General features: G+C 46.9%; 1 protein-coding gene across 2 annotated transcripts in view; it reads left to right on the top strand.

Moving 5' to 3' along the window:
- The window catches only part of LOC110507083 (sortilin-related receptor), a 70,317-nt gene that overhangs the window by 21,986 nt on the left and 22,863 nt on the right, over positions 1-25,468 (top strand). For both annotated transcript variants that reach the window (XR_005040090.1, XM_036965740.1), the window contains exons 7-15: positions 11,115-11,216; positions 11,802-11,971; positions 13,451-13,643; positions 18,557-18,674; positions 20,712-20,785; positions 21,416-21,504; positions 22,391-22,569; positions 22,827-23,013; positions 23,403-23,531. Coding sequence is in view for 1 of the 2 variants with exons in the window: in XM_036965740.1 (XP_036821635.1) it covers positions 11,115-11,216; positions 11,802-11,971; positions 13,451-13,643; positions 18,557-18,674; positions 20,712-20,785; positions 21,416-21,504; positions 22,391-22,569; positions 22,827-23,013; positions 23,403-23,531 (1,241 nt within the window). In the remaining variant the exon portion in view is untranslated. The remainder of the gene's footprint in view (positions 1-11,114; positions 11,217-11,801; positions 11,972-13,450; positions 13,644-18,556; positions 18,675-20,711; positions 20,786-21,415; positions 21,505-22,390; positions 22,570-22,826; positions 23,014-23,402; positions 23,532-25,468) is intronic.

The raw sequence follows: 25,468 nt of genomic DNA, 5'->3' as shown, positions 1-25,468 counted from the left end.
GAATCTTTTTGGAAAAACTGAGCATCTGCTATCTAACTGAGAGTATCCTCATTGAAAACATCAGAAGTTCTTCAAAGGTAAATGATTTTATTTGAAGGCTTTTATGTTTTTGTTAATGTTGCGTGCTGGATGCTAACGCTAATGCTAACGCTAAATGCTAACGCGAAATGCTAACTCTAGCTAGCTACTTTTACACAAATGATTGTTTTCCTATGGTTGAGAAGCATATTTTGAAAATCTGAGATGACAGTGTTGTTTACAAAAGGCTAAGCTTGAGAGATGGCATATTTATTTCATTTCATTTGCGATTTTCATAAATAGTTAACGTTGTGTTATGCTAATGAGCTTGCTGATAGATTTACACAATCCTGGATACAGGGGTTTTTTCATAGCTAAACGTGACGCAGAAAACGGAGCGATTTGTCCTAAACAAATAATCTTTCAGGAAAAACTGAACATTTGCTATCTGAGAGTCTCCTCAATGAAAACATCTGAAGTTCTTCAAAGGTAAATGATTTTTTTGAATGCTTTTCTGTTTTTTTGTGTAAATGTTGCCAGCTGAATGCTAATGCTAAATGCTACGTTAGCCATCAATACTGTTACACAAATGATTGTTTTGCAATGGTTGAGAAGCATATTTTGAAAATCTGAGATGACAGTGTTGTTAACAAAAGGCTAAGCTTGAGAGCTAGCATATTTATTTCATTTCATTTGCGATTTTCATGAATAGTTAACGTTGCGTTATGGTAATGAGCTTGAGTCTGTATTCACGAACCCGGATCCGGGATGGGGAGATCAGAAAGGTTAAAGGGTGTAATAATAGTGTTTTAACTTGATTTTTTGAATGACTACCTTATTTCTGTACCCCACGCATACAATTATCCGAAAGGTTCCTCAGTTGAGCAGTGAATTTCAACCACAGATTCAACCACAAAGACCCGGTAGGTTTTCCAATCTTGCAACGAAGGGCACCTATTGGTAGATGGGTAAAAATAAATAAAAAAGCAGACATTTAACCTCTCTGATCTCCCAAACCCGGATCCGGTATCGTGACTACAGCCTCAAGCTCATTACCATAACGCAACGTTAACTATTCATGAAAATCGCAAATGAAATGAAATAAATATGCCATCTCGCAAGCTTAGCCTTTTATGAACAACACTGTCATCTCAGATTTTCAAAATATGCTTCTCAACCATAGGAAAACAATAATTTGTGTAAAAGTAGCTAGCTAGCAAAGCATTTAGCGTTAGCATTAGCGTTAGCATCCAGCACGCAACATTTCAACAAAAACATAAAAGCCTTCAAATAAAATCATTTACCTTTGAAGAACTTCTGATGTTTTCAATGAGGATACTCTCAGTTAGATAGCAGATGCTCAGTTTTTCCAAAAAGATTATTTGTGTATTAGAAATAGCTCCGTTTTATACATCACATTTGGCTACCAAAAAAAACCCGAAAATTCAGTCCTCAAAACGCGAACTTTTTTCCAAATTAACTCCATAATATCGACTGAAAACATGGCAAACGTTGTTTAGAATCAATCATCAAGGTGTTTTTCACATATCTCTTCATTGATACATCGTTCTTGGACACATGGTTTCTCCCCTGAATCAAATGGTAAAGTACAAGCAGCTGGCAATTGCGCACCGAATTCCACGCAGGACACCAGGCGGACACTTGGAAAATGTAGTCTCTTATGGTCAATCTTCCAATGATATGCCTACAAATACGTCACAATGCTGCTAAGACCTTGGGCGAACGACAGAAAGTGTAGGCTCATTCCTTGCGCAATCACAGCCATATAAGGAGACAATGGAAAACAGAGCTTCAGAAATTCTGCTAATTCCTGGTTGATGCATCATCTTGGTTTCGCCTGTAGAATGAGTTCTGGGGCACTTACAGACAAAATCTTTGCAGATTCTGAAACTTCAGAGTGTTTTCTTTCCAAAACTGTCAAGAATATGCATAGTCGAGCATCTTTTTGTGACAAAATATCGCGCTTAAAACGGGAACGTTTTTTATCCAAAAATGAAATAGCGCCCCTAGAGATCTAACAGGTTTGAGCATGGTGGGTTTGAGGTTTGAGCATGGTGAAGTTATTCATTATACTTTTGGATGGTGTATCAATACACGGAGGCACTACAAAGATACAGGCGTCCTTCCTAACTCAGTTGCCGGAGAGGAAGGAAACCACTCAGGTATTTCACCATGAGGCCAATGGTGACTTTAAAACAAACAGTTAGAGTTTAATGGCTGTGATAGAAGAAAACTGAGGATGGATCAACGACATTGCAGTTACTCCACTATACTAACCTAATTGACAGAGTGAAAAAAGGGAAGCCTGTACAGAATTTTAAAAAATCAAAACATGCATCCTGTATGCAATAAGGCACTACAGTAAAACTGCCAACAATTTACCAAGAAATTAACTTTGTGCTGAAAACAAAATGTTATATTTGGGGCGAATCCGACACATCACTGAGTACCACTCTTCATATTTTCAAGCATCATGGTGGCTGCATCATGTTACGGGTATGCTTGTCATCGGCAAGGACTAGGGATGTTTTTAGGATAGAAAGAAACGGAGTAGAGCTAAGCACAAGCAAAATCCTAGAGGAAAACCTGGTTCCGTCTGCTTTCCAACAGACTCTGGGAGACAAATTCACCTTTCAGCAGGACAATAACCTAAAAAAAATAACCTTTACCAAGACAATACTGAATGTTCCTGAGTGGCCTAGTTACAGTTCTGACTTAAATTGTCTTGAAAATATATGGCAAGGTTTGAAAATAGTCTGTCTAGCATTGATCAACAACCAACTTGACAGAGCTTGAATAATAAAAAAAAATGATGTGAAAATATTGTACAATCCAGGTGTGCAAAGCTCTTGGAGACTTACCCAGAAAGACTCACAGCTGTAATCACTGCCAAAGGTGCTTCTAACGTTGATTCAGGGGTGTGAATACTCATGTAAATCAGATATTTCAGTATTTCATTTTCAATACATTTGCAAAAGTTTCTAAGTACATGTTTTCACTTTGTCATGGGGTATTGTGTGTGTAAAAAAAGAAAACAAATAAAAAGTCAGGCTGTAATAGCAAAATGTGGAGTTAGTTAATGGGGCTGCAGTGGTTAGAGTGTTGGGCCAGTAAACAACTGAACTGCCCTGAACAAGGCAGTTAACTCACTGTTCCCTGGTAGGCCATCATTGTAAATAAGAATTTGTTCCTAACTGACTTGTCTAGTTAAATATATATATATTTTAAATCCATTTAAAAAAGTGTATGAATTCTTTCTGAAGGCACTATAAGTCATTAGTCAAACCCATCATATTCAAGTGGTTGGCTTAAATACCGGATAAGTCCACCACATGCATAGAGGGTGAATCGTTCTAAAGGGAGTATCTCTTATCCCTATCTGAAGGTTTGGCCTCAGATGACCCCAGCAGTGTCTGGTTGTGATACAGTCGTACACATTGTTTGTCATATGGAAGCCACAGGTGTACAACTGCTGCGCTTTAAAACGGATGGGGACGGTCCTTCCTTGGCTGTGAATCTGTGTCACAAATATCCAGCATGCTTTGCGTGGCCACATGCGGCCCAATAAAGCATTATGCAATGAAAGAGGAACTAAACCATTGACCCCTCCTTGATAAGATGGGATCTCTTTTTTTTGTGTAAGGAATGTGGAGACTGAAGACCACATGTCATGTACTGTGGAACACTGGGTTAATGTGGTCTGACACACCCAATCCCATCAAAACATGGCTGAAATATTAGTCTATTCTGAGCCAATTACGGTTAATGATTTATGTTTATGCAAACTCGGGCTTTTCACTGAAGGACCACACAGACTCGCTGCAGTCAGCCCTGTGTTGTTAAACAGGCATGGCCAAACACACATGCTTCCGTATCTGATTCCTGGCATTATTGCCCAATCTCACACACACACAAACACACGACTGCCTTTTGAGTGAGCATGGAATAATGGTAGCGGAATGGGGAAAGGGAGAGACTGAAAATAAAATGGCAGAGGGCTGGTTGGGGCAGTGGAGAGGCAAGGTTCTAACAATTTGAGCTACGGCTTAGCTTGTCCAACGTTGACGAAATATGGATTCTTAAACCCCTGTAAATATGCATTCTTAAACCCCTGTAAATATGCATTCTTAAACCCCTGTAAATATGCATTCTTAAACCCCTGTAAATATGCATTCTTAAACCCCTGTAAATATGCATTCTTAAACCCCTGTAAATATGCATTCTTAAACCCCTGTAAATATGCATTCTTAAACCCCTGTAAATATGCATTCTTAAACCCCTGTAAATATGCATTCTTAAACCCCTGTAAATATGCATTCTTAAACCCCTGTAAATATGCATTCTTAAACCCCTGTAAATATGCATTCTTAAACCCCTGTAAATATGCATTCTTAAACCCCTGTAAATATGCATTCTTAAACCCCTGTAAATATGCATTCTTAAACCCCTGTAAATATGCATTCTTAAACCCCTGTAAATATGCATTCTTAAACCCCTGTAAATATGCATTCTTAAACCCCTGTAAATATGCATTCTTAAACCCCTGTAAATATGCATTCTTAAACCCCTGTAAATATGCATTCTTAAACCCCTGTAAATATGCATTCTTAAACCCCTGTAAATATGCATTCTTAAACCCCTGTAAATATGCATTCTTAAACCCCTGTAAATATGCCCATTGTGTATTGTGAATATGTTTCTACATTGTAACTACCATATCTTTATTCATATCAGTCTCTTACAAATCAATTGACTCAACATTCACAGCTACATGCGTACTTCATAAAGTCATCCCTACTCTCTCTGGGCAAGGCGAACAACACTATGAAGGTCTCCACAAAATATATATTTTAATAGGCAAGTCAGTTAAGAACACATTCTTATTTTCAATGACAGCCTAGGAACAGTGTGTTAACTGCCTTGTTCAGGGGCAGAACGACAGATTTGTTCCGTGTCAGCTCGGGGATTCGATCTTGCAACCTTTCAGTCCAACACTGTAACCACTAGGCTACGCTGCCGCCCCATCCTGAGGTGGGTCGCTCAGATTGTCAGAACAGCGACATGGTTTATGTTTTATCGTCTGCTGGGTGACCCAACCAACCTGTTGGTCAGGGCCAGAGAGTGCAGCTGGTCAGAAATGACCGATCTATGTGCTGTTAATGAAGTTGTGGCTTGGTGTCCCAGGGGTGTCAATAACCGCTCAGGCACACATTCATCAGGACTCTGTTGCCGAGTGCAGCCGTCTCAAGTACTGTTGCTATTCCCAATGGGCTGATCTGTTCCATTGCCAAAGGATAGAACGGTGTGTGTTTTCTTTCTGGCTAGTATTGTTACTCCAAGCTATATCATTTCACACTTCCACTCGTAGAAAGTGATATTCCCACTTTCATTGTAGATTTGGATTGTTTCTATAAATGGTATTGAGGCTAAACGCAAACAAATGGTTGGACTGTAGTTTATGTTAATCAACACCATTCACATGAATCAAAAATAGGCTAATTTAAAAAACGATATGGATAATCTACACTGAGTGTACAAAACATTAGGAGCACCTTCCTAATATTGACTTGCACCCCCTTTTGCCCTCAGAACAGCCTCAATTTGTTGGGGTATGGACTCTACAAGGTGTCAAAAGCATTCCACAGGGATGCTGGTACATGTTGTCATGGCTCCTCCTCTGCCTGCAGGAGGAACCCCCCCATTGGAACCGCCCCATTGGAGTCAACATTGTCAATGTTGACAACATTGACAATGTTGACTCCAATGATTTGTTGTGTCAAGTTGGCTGGATGTCCTTCGGGTGGTGGATCATTATTGATACACACAGGAAACTGTTGAGCGTGAAAAACCCAGCAGAGTTGCAGTTCTTGATGCACTCAGACTGGTGCACCTGACACCTACTACCATACCCCCTTCAAAGGCCCCTACTACCATACCCCCTTCAAAGGCACTTACATATTTTGTCTTGCCCACCCACCCTCTGGCACACAGACACAATCCATGTCTCAATTGTCTCAAGGCTTTAAAATTATTTAACCTATTTCCTCCCATTCATCTAAATGGTTTGAAGTGGATTTAACAAGGGACATCAATAATCCCTTATAGTTTCACCTGGATTCACCTGGTCAGTCTGTCATGGAAAGAGCAGGTGTTCCTAATATTTTGTACACTCAGTAAATGTGGTTAAATTAGTCACCAGAGCCTTACATTTAATAAATAGGAACTAACATAGTAAATATAAGGCTATCTAAGAGCCTCTGTTGTCATATCCTTGCAGCATTAGCTTGAGATGCTCAGTTTATTTTGTTAAACGACTACAGTTGCCCTGTCTGTGACCCCCACAGCCTGACCCAACCCACAGAGCAGCCCACCCTCCCGGGATACGGTTGAGCAGTGAGCATGTGAAGATCTCAAAGACGCAGCCCAGTTCTCCAGACCATTAGCAGCCCAGTCAACGCTTACTCGTCACTCACTCACTCTCACCCTTCTCTCTAGTCATACCCACTACCCAGCCCCTACTAATATCTTCGGCTGGAGCTAATAGGATTACCGTAATGAATATCACAAGCTTTTGACAGCACCGAGCTGCTTAGGCTAATTAAAGCCCCAGAAACACCAAGTTTTATCCCAGGCCTGACAATATAGATCCCTGGGTAATGATTGATAATCAGAACTGAGGACCTCTACTCCTTCTCTTAACTCCAAAGTCCTCCGGAAGAACTGGCTTAATATAAATGGATGTCAATAAGAGGTTTCTTAACAGAGAGCTTTTTGACACATTTCCTTCTTATTTGCATGGTGTCTCAGTGGAGACGAGATGAGGGGGAGGGTAACAAGATCAAGGACTTCCTTATCGAATGGCTGCCTGTGCTTTCCCTGATGCGTCAATACCCCCAACGTGTTTCATGTACCGTAACGGCATAGAGCAAACCAACAACAGTGAATGTGAAATTGCAATGCGTAGTTAAGCTGCTGTTTGGACCTCTGTTTTCCCCATAAAAGGAGATTTAAGTGTTGCAACACCTCAGCAGCCATATTGGTTGTGACGCCCTCCACGCTGTAGTGGTCCTTTACTCTCTTCCTTAACGTGTGACTCCAAACCCCACATTTCCCAAGCTCCCACTGCAATATGTGATGCATCACACACACACACACACACAAACAAAATGGCACTTCGCCCGTGTCCAGTGGGAGAGGGGGAAGGAGGAGATAAATGTGCCGCTTAAAAGCAATGGGAGGTCTGGGAAATGGCTCCGTCTCTCAGATTAACAGCTACCTTCTGGCTGGATAAACAAACATTAGAACCACATCGACAGCTCCCACAGGCTCTGCAGGGGGACTGGAGACGACAGGGTTTCATGTGCTCCCCACAACTGTTCTTCTAGTTTATTGGTTTAGATATAGAGCATGGAAAGGGGGGGGGGGGGTATTCACATATCATCATTTGCATTGGAAGCACAGTGCCTCTGTTCTGAGCAGCTAGACTGCTGAAGGTATATACTTGCTATGAATATGTACAGGTGAATCAATTCAATAAGAATGCTACTCATGATGCTCAGTAGCTGTTCCTGGTATTTATATGAATGGAATGACACTTCAAAATGAATGAATAATCATTTCATGATAGTTTAGTTTCATTTTGAATCCACTTTCCACAGATAATCAGACTACTTTTCAGCCATGGAAGCCAGCCAAGCTACTGTGGTTGAAACCACCCCCCCCGGCCTGCTGTCATTGAAGCATTGAAGCAGTTGTCTTTTCCGAGACTAAGTTTCTCTCCCCTTGGTATTCTCCATGCCCACATTGTGTTGTTGTGGCTGCTTGGCTTTCAGAACACGGCACGCTGGGTCACGGAGACGGAACGTTAACAGCAGCATTAGATAAATCAATAGGTTGAATAGTGCTGTGAGGACCCAGGCGTTCACAGGGGAGGTGAGGCAGACGGACATACGGACTCACACATGCAGGCAGACACATTGTGTCTCAGGGAACAGGGAGTCACTGTTTTGCGCCTGCTGGGTCATCAGGAAAAAGACAGACTACTGGACAGGAATGCTTGCCTAGATTCATCAGTGGGGGAACTGTGCAAGCTGTGTGTGTGCGCATGTTTTGTTTGTTTTTATTTATTATCTTGGCTGCCTTGAGGACGCTCTCAGTTAATCCAAGATGAAGCCATAAACCTGATTGCCATCCTATGAAGTGAATGAGTCTGCCTGTAGTGATCTAGCACTCTTATTGGCTGCCTGCTTTCCAACTGTGCACCGCTAGTGTGCCTGTGGTGGTTATCTGTGTGGCCCAGCAGCATTATTTCAGTGCATTACCGAAGCCATCTGTCCTCTTCATTGTTAGCATCGTTGTGGGATTTCCATGTCTGTGTGACACATCTCTTTTTTGCCGCAAAACTGTTGGCTGCTCTTTGATGTACACGCTGTCCTTTACTCATATTCTATGATATTGTTTTGCCCCAGCTCGGTAAAGGTGTGTGTGTGTGTGTGTGTGTGTGTGTGTGTGTGCAAATAGAATCATATTAGGCTGTGTATTCAGCCTATCTAGTAAAGAGTGTACATGCTTGACATTTATTGCCTGCAGCTTTTAATGAAGAGAATATTCATATTATAGTTGTTATGAGAAGGCCAGACAGTCAGTCAGTCGTCCCAATTCTGCTGATGTGAGCCTAGCCAATCCCTGGGAGGCAGATCACAGGGTGCCTATGTTGCCAGACTGACATGTAAGAGGAGACGCATCACAACAGCGGCTCAAATGGAACCCTATTCCCTATATAGTGCACTACATTTGACCAGGCTCCAATGGTTTCTAGAGAATAGGGAGCCATTTGGGAGGCAGCCAGTGTCTCAGGTCTCTCTGGGGTTCCGGAGGACGACGGGCGGCGAGTCCCGGCACTTTGGTCTTCCTGCTTGTAATTCATTAAAGATTACACCCCCTTCTTCTCCTTCCTTGAACAAAGTGGTCTCTCTGTCATAACAATGAGATTTGGCCATTGATTGTTCTCATTGGCCCACTGAGTTTACAATCTGCCCGACAGTACATATAGATTAATTCATTGAGTCTTTAAACACCCACAGTCCACATCAGAAGAAATCCACTTTTTTTGAGCTGAAAGGCGATGGCCAAATATCACCCATAATGTTGCATAACGATTTAAGTTAATAAATCATAGTGTTAGTCAGAGTATACAGAGTATACCCTTATACAGTGCATTCAGAAAGTATTCAGACCCCTTGACATTTTCCACATTTTGTTACGTTACAGCCTTATCCTAAATTTGATTACATCCTTTTTTTTTGTAATCAATCTACACACACAACCCCATAATGACAAAGCAAAAACCGGTAAAACATTTTTTTGTTGCAAATCTATAGTAATAATTAAAAAAATTAAATATAACATTTACATAAGTATTCAGACCCTTTACTCAGTACTTTGTTGAAGCACCTTTGGCAGCGATTAAAGCCTTGAGTCTTCTTGTGTATGACGCATTTCGCTACACCCGCATTAACATCTGCTAACCATGTGTATGTGACAATAAAATAAATTTGATTAGATTTTGGGATTTACAAGCTTGGCACACCTATATATATATATTTTTTTTCCATTCTTCCTCTCAAGCTCTGTCAGGTTGGATGTGGCGCGTCGCTGCACTGCTATTTTCATGTCTCTCCAGAAATGTTAGATCGGGTTCAAGTCCGGGCTCTGGCTGGGCCACTCAAGGACATTCAGAGATTTGTCCCAAAGCCACTCCTGCGTTGTCTTGGTTGTGTGCTTAGGGTCGTTGTCCTGTTGGAAGGCGAACCCTTCGCCCCCATCTGAGATTCTGAGCGCACAGGAGCAGGTTTTCATCGAGGAGCTCTCTTTACTTTGCGCCATTCTTCTTTCCCTCGATCCTGACTTGTCTCCCAGTCCCTGCCGCTGAAAAATATCCCCACAGCATGATGCTGCCACCACCATGCTTCATCGTAGGGATGGTGCCAGATTTCCTCCAGACATCAAACATCTCTGTAGAGACCTGAAAATAGCTGTGCAGCGACGCTCCCCGTCCAACCTGACAGAGCTTGAGAGGATCTGGAGAGAAGAATGGGATAACATCTTCAAATACAGGTGTGCCAATCTTGTAGCGTCATAGCCAAGAAGACTCGAGGCTGTTTTCACTGGCAAATGTGCTTCAACAAAGTACTGAGTAAAGGGTCTGAATACTTATGAAATTGTGAAATTGCAAAAAATTACAACAAAAAAAAGTTTTTGCTTTGTCATTATGGGGTATTCAAATCAAATCAAATCTCAAAATCAAATCTTGTGTGTAGATTGATGAGGGGGGAAAAACTATTTAATCAAATTTAGAATAAGGCTGTAACGTAACAGAATGTGGAAAAAGTCAAAGGGTCGGAATACTTTCCGAATGCACCGTATGACAAATCCAGCTCCAAACCAGCCATAGCCGGCTAATCTTTTGGATATGGAATAGGCCTCGTAAAAGAAAATAGGCAACAGAACATTAGCTAGCCAGATAAGGTTAGCATGCTAGCTCCGCCCCCTGGCTAATCTTTTGAATATGGAATAGGCCTCTTAAAAGAAAATAGGCAACAGAACATTAGCTAGCCAGATAAGGTTAGCATGCTAGCTCCGCCCCCTGGCTAATCTTTTGAATATGGAATAGGCCTCGTAAAAGAAAATAGGCAACAGAACATTAGCTAGCCAGATAAGGTTAGCATGCTAGCTCCGCCCCCTGGCTAATCTTTTGGATATGGAATAGGCCTCGTAAAAGAAAATAGGCAACAGAACATTAGCTAGCCAGATAAGGTTAGCATGCTAGCTAGCTTCGCTGACAGTGGTCAGTGCCCTTTTTGCTAATGTTTATCAACTTCACGTGGAAATTCCCACATCCACTTCGTGAATAGGTTACAAAGGTGTAACCTAAACATGCAAATTCTATAATAACTGAGTCACATTATTCGTAATTATGAGGTAGGCATTAAGCCGTCTCCATGGCTCTGTGTCTCTTATTGATTGATTGATTGATTGATTGATTGATTTATTAATTGTACATCTGTTGGTTCCAGACTTTGTTGGGGAGCCATGAGCCGTCGTCCGTCCAGCTGTGGGTATCCTACAACCGTCAGCCAATGAAAGCCGCACAGTTCATGACCCGCCACCCAATCACAGTGAGTCTCCAGGCCTGCTTCGCCACACCAGAACATCCTCTCTGTGGCTCCCAGTAGACTCCTAGTCCAGAGAACAAACCTGTCACTGTATCGTTGATGAAACTGGGGAAATGTATTTGTAAGGAAATGCTATGCTATGTAGCTAATATGTCGTTGACAGCTTAACATGAGTCAGAAATCACAAGACCAATCACAGAAAATACTGTAAGCCTAGATTTTTTAATTTTTAAAAATTTTACCTTTATTTAACTAGGAAAGTCAGTTAAGAACAAATTCTTATTTTCAATGACGGCCTAGGAACAGTGGGTTAACTGCCTGTTCAGGGGCAGAACGACAGATTTGTACCTTGTCAGCTAGTCCAACGCTCTAACCACTAGGCTACCCTGCCGCCCTCACTAGGCTACTCCACTCACAGTAAAAAACTGTCAATTCCATTACACTATTTATCTTACAAATGTACATGTTTTTGTCTAATAAAAGTTGAATTCTAATCATCAGCTTTTAGTTGTGAGAGAATCACCCCTATTGTTCTTAATAATGCCCTACACAAATAAGGAAAACTGCGCCTCTCTTCTTCTCCTGCAGGAGTACTACATCGCTGACGCTTCGGAGGACCAGGTGTTTGTTTGCGTCAACCACGTCAACAACGTCACCCACCTGTACATCTCAGACACCCAGGGCCTGTCCTTCTCCCTGTCCCTGGAGAATGTGTTATACTACAGCCCAGAGGGTTCGGGCAGCCACACCCTGATCAGGTTGGCACGGTGTTCCTAGTCAACCAATCTTCGATTGCACAACTTTGTGTCAGGCCGGCCCAGCGCTAACCCACCTGCTTGATCTATTAACTAATCATGGGTTGCACATTTTTGTTTCAGCCCAGCGCTAAGCCATTAGATTCTTCTAATCGACTTATCACCATGGTTAGTGGCGTGTTAGTGCTGGGCTAGAACCAAAATGTGCACCCCTTAGGTGTGTCCCCCAGGAATAGATTTGGAAACGGCAGTGTTCTGGATGCGAGATCTGGGTTCAGATAGTATTTGAAAGATACCAATACAACACAATCAAAATAAAAGTCCCAAAAGTGCAAACCCTGCCCATGTGACACTCCAGGCAGGCACAATCAATCGGCCAAAGCATTTAAAATGTCTACAAAATTGTTTTACTATTTGAACCCAAGTCTAAAATATGTTGACGTGACTCACAGTTAAGGCAGCCTAATTAGTAGGCTGCCTTCAGAGATATGTAGTGTCTTGCTTGGAACAAACGTAACACAACTCACTTTGATCAACCAAACCTTCCTTGATCAAATACACACGCCCTTTGATCAAGTATAGCCACTTTGATCAAGCGCACCCACCCATTTTGAAGGAGAGATGAGAGGAGGCTGTTCGACCAGAGCTACATCTGATCATTCCAGAGCTGGGGGACCTCCTGGTGTGCATTCCTCGTGACCACGCTGAGTCCGCTCGAGTGGCTGTCTTCTCCTCCGTGTTGGTAAACAACAGCAGGGCCTTTGCGTGTGTTTACATCCCAGTGACCTGGATCCTGGATGTTTGAGTCCCTGTTGTCATGGCGCTGCAGTGTAGCGTAGTGCATCCAGGGCCTGTAATTATTCAAATGACGGCGTTCCCAACACGTCTCGAGCTGCCAGGAGATGTGATGAGAGCAGCTTGATAGTGAGGCGACCTCACGACACAAGCTGATCACGTGTTTCCTTTGGCCAACATAGCCACGACACTGAACATGATACTGTGTTGTTTTTTATGCTAATCGTGTGTCTGTGTGTGTGCGCGCACGCATCTGTCTGTGTGTGTGTACCTCCGCCTGTCTGTGTGTGTGTACCTCCGCCTGTCTGTGTGTGTGTGTACCTCCGCCTGTGTGTGTGTGTACCTCCGCCTGTCTGTGTGTACCTCCGCCTGTCTGTGTGTGTGTGTGTGTACCTCCGCCTGTCTGTGTGTGTACCTCCGCCTGTCTGTGTGTGTGTGTACCTCCGCCTGTCTGTGTGTGTGTGTACCTCCGCCTGTCTGTGTGTGTGTGTACCTCCGCCTGTCTGTGTGTGTGTGTACCTCCGCCTGTCTGTGTGTGTGTGTACCTCCGCCTGTCTGTGTGTGTGTGTACCTCCACCTGTCTGTGTGTGTGTACCTCCGCCTGTCTGTGTGTGTGTACCTCCACCTGTCTGTGTGTGTACCTCCGCCTGTCTGTGTGTGTGTACCTGTGTGTGTCTTTCATCCCAGGTACTTTGCCAGCGAGCCCTTTGCTGACCTGCACCGCGTGGAGGGTCTGCGCGGCGTCTTCGTGGCCACGCTCATCAACGGCTCGCTCAGCGAGGACAACATGCGCTCTGTAATCACCTTCGACAAGGGGGGCACCTGGGAACTGCTGCAGGCCCCCTCCGCCGACAGCCTGGGAGGAACACTGGACTGCCAGGTAGCTAGCTAGCTGTTACAATAACATCTGACCCGGTGTCAGTGGTTAGAGAAAACGTCCACCTGGGTTTCTCCTAAACACTGATACAGGATACTGCTGTCAGCTTTAGCAATATGACATCATACACATTGGGGTGACATCCTGCTTACGGACATCAACAACAGGATTAAGATTAGGGCTGTTCCATGGCAAAAATGAAAACACGAGGCAGACCAAACTCTTTGGTCCTTTAAAAACCTGCTGGATGTAAAATATTGGGTGCTGTAGCTTAGAAAATAAATCCAGGTGACTCTGGATGACAACATAATGATGTTTGTTTCCAACATTAGGGCTGTTTTCCTAAATAATTTAAATGTGCTTTGTGTTTTGTTTCCTTTCCGCGGTACTAGCGAGTTTCGTGATATTGGCATCGTCATGGCCCTAATTAAGATCTGCCCAAGATTCCCACTGTTCGCTCTTGTTAATTTAGGCATGTCTGAAGGGAGGGGAAGAGCCAATAAAGCAGAAGTCTTAGCATAATTAAATTCTGTTGTTGTTGATGTCTGTAAGCAGGAAGTTGCCCTTTTGTGTTTTATGCCGTCATTGAGTCTCTGAGGCTCTGATTCCTTTGAGGAAGGGATTGGCGGCTGCGTAATATGAACCTACATTAGGGTTTAGGAACAACAGCCACACAGTGTGTGTTTGCATTCTAAAGGGGAAGTGGGTTTGGGTGTAAACAGTTGTTTTGTTTGGTTTTAGAAAGTGGCCGTGTCCCTTGCACGAAAATGTATGCACTCACGACTGTAATTCGCTCTGGATAAGAAGGTCTAAATTACTATATTTTAAATGTAGCTTCACTTCTTAGAAAATAGTATTATATTTTTTATTTATTTATTGAGTGTTTTGTCAGAGTGATTGCTGTCTCCATTGATCTAACACTTCTCTCTCTCACTCCATCTCTCCCTCCACAACGCCTCTCCATCCCTCCCTCCCTCCATCCCCCCTCTCCTCTCTAATCCTCCCTCCATCCCCCCTCTCCTCTCTAATCCTCCCTCCATCCATCGCTCTTATATACCCCCTGGGTATTTCTCTATCCCCCATCCTCTCCTTCTTTGCCTCTCTCGCTCTCCCTATATCCCCATCCTCTCCCTATATCCCTCATCCTCTCCCTCTATCCCTCATACTCTCCCTCTATCCCTCATACTCTCCCTCTATACCCATCCTCTCCCTCTATACCCATCCTCTCCCTCTATCCCTCATCCTCTCCCTCTATCCCTCATCCTCTCCCTCTATCCCTCATCCTCTCCCTCTATCCCTCATCCTCTCCCTCTATCCCCATCCTCTCCCTCTATCCTCATCCTCTCCCTCTATCCCCATCCTCTCCCTCTATCCCTCATCCTCTCCCTATATCCCCATCCTCTCCCTCTATCCCCATCCCCATCCTCTCCCTATATCCCTCATCCTCTCCCTCTATCCCTCATACTCTCCCTCTATCCCCCATCCTCTCCCTCTATCCCTCATCCTCTCCCTCTATCCCCATCCTCTCCCTCTATCCCCATCCTCTCCCTCTATCCCCATCCTCTCCCTCTATCCCTCATCCTCTCCCTCTATCCCTCATCCTCTCCCTCTATCCCTCATCCTCTCCCTCTATCCCTCAATCCTCTCCCTCGATCCCTCATCCTCTCCCTATATCCCCGTCCTCTCCCTATATCCCCATCCTCTCCCTCTATCCCTGTCCCTCTATCCCCATCCTCTCCCTCTCTCCCTCCATCCTCTCCCTCTATCCCTCCATCCTCTCCCTCATCCTCTTTCCCTCATCCTCTCCCCCTCTCTCCCTCATCCTCTCCCTCATCCTCTTTCCCTCATCCTCTCCCCCTCTCTCCCTCATCCTCTCCCTCATCCTCTTTCCCTCATCCTCTCCCCCTCTCTCCCTCATCCTCTCCCTCATCCTCTCCCCCTCTCTCCCTCATCCTCTCCCCCTCTCTCCCTCATCCTCTCCCCCTCTCTCCCTCATCCTCTCCCCCTCTCTCCCTCATCCTCTCCCCCTCTCTCCCGCATCCTCTCCCCCTCATCCTCTCCCTCTATCCCTTGTCCTCTCTCCCTCATCCTCTCCTTCATCCTCTCCCTCTATCCCTCATCCTCTCCCTCTATCCCTCATCCTCTCCCTCTATCCCTCATCCTCTCCCTCTATCCCTCATCCTCTCCCCCTCTCTCCCTCAACCTCTCTCCCTCTCTCCCTCTCTCCCTCATCCTCTCTCCCTCTCTCCCTCATCCTCTCTCCCTCTCTCCCTCATCCTCTCCCCCTCTCCCTCATCCTCTCCCCATCTCCCTCATCCTCTCCCCCTCTCCCTCATCCTCTCCCCATATCCCTCTCGTCCTCGTCCCCCCTCTTTCCCCATCCTCTCCCTCCCTCTCTCCCTCATCCTCTCCCTCATCCTCTCCCTCTATCCCTCATCCTCTCCCTCTATCCCTCCATCCTCTCCCTCTCTCCCCCATCCTCTCCCTCTCTCCCCATCCTCTCCCTCTCTCCCCCATCCTCTCCCCCATCCTCTCCCCCATCCTCTCCCTCATCCTCTCCCTCATCCTCTCCCTCACCCTCTCCCTCATCCTCTCCCTCTATCCCTCATCCTCTCCCTCTATCCCTCATCCTCTCCCCCTCTCCCTCCATCCTCTCCCTCTATCCCTCATCCTCTCCCTCTATCCCTCATCCTCTCCCTCATCCTCTCCCTCATCCTCTCCCTCATCCTCTCCCTCTATCCCCATCCTCTCCCTCTATCCCCATCCTCTCCCTCTATCCCCATCCTCTCCCTCTATCCCCATCCTCTCCCTCTATCCCCATCCTCTCCCTCTATCCCCATCCTCTCCCTCTATCCCCATCCTCTCCCTCTATCCCCATCCTCTCCCTCTATCCCCATCCTCTCCCTCTATCCCCATCCTCTCCCTCTATCCCCATCCTCTCCCTCTATCCCCATCCTCTCCCTCTATCCCCCTCCATCCTCTCCCTCTATCCCCCTCCATCCTCTCTCTATCCCCCTCCATCCTCTCCCTTTATCCCTCCATCCTCTCCCTCTATCCCTCCATCCTCTCCCTCATCCTCTCCCCCTCTCTCCCTCATCCTCTCCCCCTCTCTCCCTCATCCTCTCCCCTTCTCTCCCTCATCCTCTCCCCCTCTCTCCCTCATCCTCTCCCCCTCTCTCCCTCATCCTCTCCCCCTCTCTCCCTCATCCTCTCCCCCTCTCTCCCTCATCCTCTCCCCCTCTCTCCCTCATCCTCTCCCCCTCTCTCCCTCATCCTCTCTCCCTCATCCTCTCCCCCTCTCCCTCATCCTCTCCCCCTCTCCCTCATCCTCTCCCCCTCTCTCTCTCATCCTCTCTCCCTCATCCTCTCCCCCTCTCTCCCTCATCCTCTCCCCCTCTCTCCCTCATCCTCTCCCCCTCTCTCCCTCATCCTCTCCCCCATCCTCTCCCTCTCCCCCATCCTCTCCCTCTATCCCTCCATCCTCTCCCTCTCTCCTCCATCCTCTCCCTCATCCTCTCCCTCTATCCCTCATCCTCTCCCTTTCTCCCTCATCTTCTCCCTCATCCTCTCCCCCTCTCTCCTTCATCCTCTCCCCCTCTCTCCTTAATCCTCTCCCCCTCTCTCCCTCATCCTCTCCCCCTCTCTCCCTCATCCTCTCCCCCTCTCTCTCTCATCCTCTCCCCCTCTCCCTCATCCTCTCTCCCTCATCCTCTCCCCCTCTCTCCCTCATCCTCTCCCCCTCTCTCCCTCATCCTCTCCCCCTCTATCCCTCATCCTCTCCCCCTCTATCCCTCATCCTCTCCCCCTCTATCCCTCATCCTCTCCCTATATCCCTCGTCCTCTCCCTCTGTCCCTCATCCTCTCCCTCTATCCCTCATCCTTTCCCTCTATCCCTCATCCTTTCCCTCTATCCCTCATCCTCTCCCTCTCTCCCTCATCCTCTCCCTCTATCCCCCATCCTCTCTCTCTTTCCCTCATCCTCTCTCTCTTTCCCTCATCCTCTCCCCCTCTCTCCCTCATCCTCTCCCCCTCTCTCCCTCATCCTCTCCCCCTCTCTCCCTCATCCTCTCTCCCTCATCCTCTCCCCCTCTCTCCCTCATCCTCTCCCCCTCTCCCTCATCCTCTCCCCCTCTCCCTCATCCTCTCTCCCTCATCCTCTCCCCCTCTCTCCCTCATCCTCTCCCCCTCTCTCCCTCATCCTCTCCCCCTCTCCCTCATCCTCTCCCCCTCTCCCTCATCCTCTCCCCCTCTATCCCTCATCCTCTCCCCCTCTATCCCTCATCCTCTCCCCCTCTATCCCTCATCCTCTCCCCCTCTATCCCTCATCCTCTCCCTATATCCCTCGTCCTCTCCCTCCCTCTCTCCCTCATCCTCTCCCTATATTCCTCATCCTCTCCCTCTGTCCCTCATCCTCTCCCTCTATCCCTCATCCTTTCCCTCTATCCCTCATCCTTTCCCTCTATCCCTCATCTTCTCCCTCTCTCCCCCATCCTCTCCCTCTATCCCCCATCCTCTCCCTCTATCCCTCATCCTCTCTCTTTCCCTCATCCTCTCCCCCTCTCTCCCTCATCCTCTCCCCCTCTCTCCCTCATCCTCTCCCCCTCTCTCCCTCATCCTCTCCCCCTCTCTCCCTCATCCTCTCCCCCTCTCTCCCTCATCCTCTCCCCCTCTCCCTCATCCTCTCCCGCTCTCCCCCTCATCCTCTCCCCCTCTATCCCTCATCCTCTCCCCCTCTCTCCTTCATCCTCTCCCTCTATCCCTCATCCTCTCCCTCTATCCCTCATCCTCTCCCTCTGTCCCTCATCCTCTCCCCCTCCCCCTCATCCTCTCCCCCTCCCCCTCATCCTCTCCCTCTATCCCTCATCCTCTCCCTCTCATCCTCTCCCTCTTTCCCCATCCTCTCCCTCTCTCTGTAGCTTTCCAAGGGCTGCTCCCTCCACCTGGCCCAGCGCTGGAGCCAGCTTCTCAACATTCAGCTGCGCAGGATGCCCGTACTGTCCAAGGAGTCAGCTCCAGGGCTCATCATGGCCACAGGTGGGGAGGCTAGCATCATACAACTACAACGACTATTTATTTAAAATAAAAACAGTATATAGATTTTTTATATTTTTTCTCCGATATTTTCTGATTTCTTTGAATGGAGAGAGAGAGAGGATGACAGTGGGGAAAGAAAGAGAAAGGTTGTATCAAAGGGAACTCATACCGGTACTGAGGACGTGTGCCAGAGGGCTTCAGCATTACCACTCGCCAGGCGACAGAATTACTATTTCTGTGGTGAACACATGACTTCCCTTATGGTGGTGCAACGTCTGCTATTGCCTCATCTGATGGAGAGGACCACTTCCTCCATCAATCAATCACACAGGAAATTAGAGTGCCTAGAGAAGCTGCAGAGTCTCTCCTTCCTGCTCGTTTGTCGGCGTCTGTTTTATTTCTTTTTTGAACCATTATTCATTCAGGCAATTCAGTTGAGAGCAAATTCTTATTTACAGCGTGTGTGTGCACGTTCGTGTTTAAATTTTCCTGAGTCCGTGTGTTCATGGTTTGGGAATGTGTGCATGCGTGTTAGTAACTGCATGTACTCAAGTCAGAGCAATAGCTTTTGACCGGGCTAAACTAGTACCAGTTGGACACATCATTGTGTTTAATCCACTGAAAGTGTCTCTCTGTCTCTACCGCCTCTGCCTGCTTCGCGGAGTACATAGATTTTCTTTGTAGCTGTGCGGTGTCTGGAAGGAGAAAGAAGCCTCTACACCCTGCGAGCGACTAAACCTAATGAAATGGTTAGGAGATAACTCCCACGGGGAGAAGTGCAGGGAGAGAGGTGAGCTGAGGAGACACTGTGCCCTTCACGTCCGTGTTATCGCTTACACACGGATTCGCTAATTACTACTGCCTCACCCAGCGGATACACACACACAGACACACAGACCGTCTTTCTCTTTGTGTGGACCCAGCCAGCCACACACAACCAACATTCCCACATGGCCTGTCTGGGGGAACATTCCCACATGGCCTGTCAGGGGGAACATTCCCACGCGGCCTGTCAGGGGGAACATTCCCACGCGGCCTGTCAGGGGGAACATTCCCACGCGGCCTGTCAGGGGGAACATTCCCACGCGGCCTGTCAGGGGGAACATTCCCACGCGGCCTGTCAGGGGGAACATTCCCACGCGGCCTGTCAGGGGGAACATTCCCTCGCGGCCTGTCAGGGGGAAGCGTTTGTTTTGTGACTTGTTCCTGTGACATTTCTTCATTTGTAAAAAGCACCGTTGATATGGCCTCCAAGAACAACAGTCGTTAGTGATGGTGCCGGGGAGGAGAGCGGCGGCTTCATTAACCAGCGCTCAGGATGAGTGTCAGACACACTGAGAGAGCCGTACACAACTACATAAAACACCTAACGCCACACCGTTCGGTGCAACATGGCCGTCTACATCCACATAGGATGAATAGATATGTGACGTTACACTCCTTGGGGCCTTCCCCCTAGAATGACTACAGAATGATTTGATTTGAACCATTCTTATAGGTTCATCACATGGTAAGGAGTATTGATGTTGACATTAAAGCATACTGGAGCGTAGGCTGCGGCAGGCAGAGTTTGTTTGAACTTTTCTGATCTCAAGCATCTGCTTCACAACCCTGGATGGACTCTCTTCCTATATAGAGCCGCCCAGCTATATGCTACAGTCGCCCCTTTCTCTATGGCTGTGCCTCAAATGGCACCCTGTTCCCTGTATAGTGAGCTACTTTTGCTCTGTTGTCGGCTTTGTGTGCTCTGGGCTGGCCACTGTGCTTGGTTGTGTCCCACATTGCACGGTACCTTATTCCCTATGCATCTACTGCACTACTTTTGACCAAGGCCCATAGGGCTTTTGGTCAAAATCAGTGCCCTATGTAGTGAATAGGGTGCTATTTGGAACAAAGCCTGGGATACTGCTGGGACTGGATTCCACCTGAAGCTGCAGTAGTGTTCCTACTGGATCCCCCTCTGTGTGAATAGTTTAATTCATCACCTCCTCTCACACAGCCGTTCCACTGATCATCCCGTGTCTGTCTCCTCTGCAGGTTCTGTGGGCAAGAACCTGGCCAACAAGCCCAACGTGTATGTGTCCAGCAGTGCTGGGGCCAGATGGAGAGAGGTCAGTGTGTGTGTGCTTTGTTTTTGTGTATGTGTGTGTGTGTATGTGTATGTATGTATGTGTGTGTGTGTGTGTGTGTGTGTGTGTGCGCCATAAATGTAACTATGCACATGATGAGCTATAAATCATGACATTGGTTATTGTTGGATGTTTCCTGCCTCTGCTACCCACTCATACCAGAGGGTTTCTGTGGAGATCTTAGCCACAATGCTGAATGCCCAGCGTAGGACACTTTCCTCCACAGTATATTACTCATCAACCACAAACATGGTGCTGCAGTTATTTAAAGCCACAGTCTGTAAGACGTGAGTACAATTCCAAGACTGGGGAGCCCTCTAAGACATAAACAATGGAGCAGAAGCACCCGGAACATTTTCACATGCTCTTGATGCCTATGGTGTGACATTCCACGAGAGCAGTATTAGACTTTTAATGATTCTTTTTTTTAAACATACTTTTAATCTGAACATAGTATTTATTACCTCATTTAAGTGTCTTGACGAGCAAAATATTTTTGGTAATAATATGGCCTGACAGTTGTACTAGTCTATTATGGTAGCTATATAAATTGACCAGCAATCTTACAGACTGCGGCTTTAATGAGTGTTCTTCACATTTCCCCTTCTCAAGGCGCTGGCCGGTCCTCACTTCTACACGTGGGGTGACCACGGCGGTATCCTCATGGCCATCGCCCAGGGGGGCTCCACCACACACCTCAAGTGAGTCTCACAACTGTCCTAAATAACACCCATATCTCCCATGTTAGAACAACACAGTGTGCTGTGTATCACCCCCTCATTACACCCCTCTACCCCCCACTGCAGCTCTGCCCTGAGTCGTTGACTTTCAGTCTGCTTACCTTCAACCCACGGTGTCACTGCCAAACCAATCAGTACTGTGCTGGCTCAGAAATATTATTTTCACATTTGTCCTTTCCAGCTCGGTTCCAGCTACTACAGTACAGTGGGATATGTAACCAGGCCAATGTACTGCAGCTTGGCTTGGCTCAGTTGTGTAAAAAGCATATAAATATTGTAACCATGCTCATGTTGATCTCCATACTGTCTCTGTTGGCCCTGCTATAGACTAGCATCCTGTTCAGGTTGTGTACTTGCTGCCTCACGCTACAGAATCAGTAGATTTGCCATTCTGACTCGGACAAGGCGGCAGAAAGCCTAGTGGTTAGTGTTGGGCCAGTAACCGAAAGGTTGAATCAAATCCCTGAGCTGACAAGGTAAAAATATGCCATTCTGCCCCTGAACAAGGCAGTTAACCCACTGTTCCCCGGTAGGCCGTCATTGTAAATAAGAATTTGTTCTCAACTGACTTGCCTAGTTAAATAAAGGGTCATGGGGCGGCAGGGTAGCCTAGTGGTTAGAGCGTTGGACTAGTAACCGGAAATTTCAAACCCCCGAGCTGACAAGGTACAAATCTGTCGTTCTGCCCCTGAACAGGCAGTTAATCCATTGTTCCTAGGCCGTCATTGAAAATAAGAATGTGTTCTTAACTGACTTGCCTAGTTAAATAAAGTTACAAAAAATTAAAAAATTTAAAAAAAATAAATACAATGAAAGGCAACTTACCTTCTGTCTCTCTGTGTCTCAGGTTCAGTACCAATGAGGGGGAGACGTGGACAGACTTCCGTTTCTCTGACAGGGAGGTGTATGTCTACCAGCTGCTGACGGAGCCGGGGGAGAAGAGCACCATCTTTACCATCTTCGGCTCCTACGCCGACCAGAGACACAGCTGGCTCATCCTGCAGGTCAACGCCAGCGACGTGCTCGGTGAGGGGACTCTCACGATATTACTACACTGGGCAGAAGTCATGACTGAATTATCCTCAGCCCGGGTGCTTTTACATCTGTTTGTCTGTCGTCCATTTTCACAATGCCAATAAGAAGCACCATCTATTAGGCCAGAGTCTCACTGAGTGTGTGTGTTTGTGTATTTGTGTGTGTGTGTCTGCTTATGTCCCCATGCTACTGTAATAGAATATGATCCAATTCCAAATGAAGTATTTAAAGTGTATTTGTCTCTTCAGGCGTGCCGTGCACCGAGGGAGACTACAAGCGCTGGTCCCCGTCAGACGAGCGGGGAAACGACTGCCTTCTGGGTAGTGAGATGGTGTACAAGCGACGCACGCCCCACGCCACCTGCTTCAACGGGGAAGACTTCGACCGGCCCGTCACCGTGTCCAACTGCTCCTGCACACGCCAGGACTACGAGTGGTGAGACTCTCCTTTCCAAGCCCGTGTCCAATCCCATATCCGCCCTTTGCCTCTACCCCTAAAACCATCTACCCCTAAGCACCTCATATCGATCTGAAAGGATTGGATAGCTGCTATCCTGAAAGGTAACAGCTCCACCTTCTGTTGAGCTAGGAATAGGTGGAATGTTTCTCCCTTACTTACACCTCTGCTATCCTTTCAGAGTAGGGGCTAGGGGTTGATTGGAATTAGGCAACAGTCTTTTTCCAGTCATCTCTAGCTGTTCATAGTTTAATAGTCAGGTAGGCTAACATTGGGTCTCTCTCTCTCTCTCCCCATCTAATCTCTCTCTCGCTCTCTCTCCGCCTCGCTCTCTATCACCCTCCTCTCTCTCCTTTTATCTCTCTCAGTGACTATGGCTTCAAGCTGAGCGAGGACCTGTCCCTCCAGGTGTGCCTGCCCGACCCCGAGTTCTCGGGGAACCTCTACGCCCCTCCCGTGCCCTGCCCCGTTGGAACTACCTACCGTCGCAGTACGGGGTAAGTCAATATCCCTTTGGTATTAACATATTGTCACTTCATCAGAAACCAGGCTTTGCCCTTCTCATAATGGTAGGCTTTTTCCTTTTGTTAAGGTGACACACATTGAGGGTCAAGGCCTTGCAATGTGGATGGGTCAGGATTATATGACCTAGCTGAGCTGAAGGATTTTGGGGTTTCGGGCTGACTTCATAGTGTCCCAAATGGGCCCTGGTCAACATTAGTGCACTTCAAAGGGAACAGGGTACCATTTGGGACGCAACCATAAAGGTTGAGATACACTTGTCCTTGACTGACAGTCACATATGGCCTATAAAAAGAAATGGCATTACCTAGTGTGTCAGTCTTCACCTCAATCTTATATTATTTTTTTTTACTGCCGCAAGGAGACGACCATTAAATATCAGCATGATTAATGGTGAATAGGATATGCACACTATGCAAATGGCATCCTTTGTGGTCATGAGGGGGAACTGTCTTTGTTCTTCTTTTGTGCTATTGGGAAGAGAAAGGAGTGGCGTCATTCTATTATATAGCCCTCGCTTATCATGGAGAACAGCCCCACCTATTGTCATAAGGAGAGAAATGTCCCAGCAAAATCTTGACAAACACTGAGTGTACAAATCATTTAGAACACCTTCCTGATATTGAGTTGCAACCATCCTTTTGCCCTCAGAACAGCCTCAATTCGTCGGGGCATGGACTCTACAAGGTGTCAAAAGTTGGCTGAATGTCCTTTGGGTGGTGGACCATTTTTGATACACACAGGAAACTGTTGAGCGTGAAAAACCCAGTAGCGTTGCAGTTCTTGACACAAACTGCTGCGCTTCGCCCCTACTACCATACCCCCTACTTCGCCCCTACTACCCCCTTCAAAAGCCCCTACTACCATACCCCCTTCAAAGGCCCCTACTACCATACCCCCTTCAAAAGCTCCTACTACCATACCCCCTACTTCGCCCCTACTACCCCCTTCAAAAGCCCCTACTACCATACCCCCTTCAAAAGCTCCTACTACCATACCCCCTACTTCGCCCCTACTACCCCCTTCAAAAGCCCCTACTACCATACCCCCTTCAAAAGCTCCTACTACCATACCCCCTTCAAAAGCCCCTACTACCATACCCCCTTCAAAGGCCCCTACTACCATACCCCCTTCAAAAGCCCCTACTACCATACCCCCTTCAAAGGCCCCTACTACCATACCCCCTTCAAAGGCCCCTACTACCATACCCCCTTCAAAAGCCCCTACTACCATACCCCCTTCAAAGGCCCCTACTACCATACCCCCTTCAAAAGCTCCTACTACCATACCCCCTTCAAAGGCCCCTACTACCATACCCCCTTCAAAGGCCCCTACTACCATACCCCCTTCAAAGGCCCCTACTACCATACCCCCTTCAAAGGTCCCTACTACCATACCCCCTTCAAAGGCCCCTACTACCATACCCCCTTCAAAGGCCCCTACTACCATACCCCCTTCAAAGGCCCCTACTACCATACCCCCTTCAAAGGCCCCTACTACCATACCCCCTTCAAAGGCCCCTACTACCATACCCCCTTCAAAGGCCCCTACTACCATACCCCCTTCAAAGGCCCCTACTACCATACCCCCTTCAAAGGCCCCTACTACCATACCCCCTTCAAAAGCCCCTACTACCATACACCGTTCAAGGCCCCTACTACCATACACCGTTCAAGGCCCCTACTACCATACACCGTTCAAGGCCCCTACTACCATACCCCCTTCAAAGGCCCTTACATCTTTTGTCTTTCCCACTCACCCTCTGGCACACAGACACAATCCATGTCTCAAGGCTTAACAATCCTTCTTTAACCCGTCTCCTCCTCTTCATCTACTCTGAAGTGGATTTAACAAGGGACATCAATAAGGGATCATAGCTTTCCACTGGTCAGTCTATGTCATGGTCAGAGCA

This window comes from Oncorhynchus mykiss, chromosome 27 (assembly GCF_013265735.2).
Source record: "Oncorhynchus mykiss isolate Arlee chromosome 27, USDA_OmykA_1.1, whole genome shotgun sequence".
Taxonomy (NCBI): Eukaryota; Metazoa; Chordata; class Actinopteri; order Salmoniformes; family Salmonidae; genus Oncorhynchus; species Oncorhynchus mykiss.
This window is presented reverse-complemented; position numbering and strand designations above follow the sequence as displayed.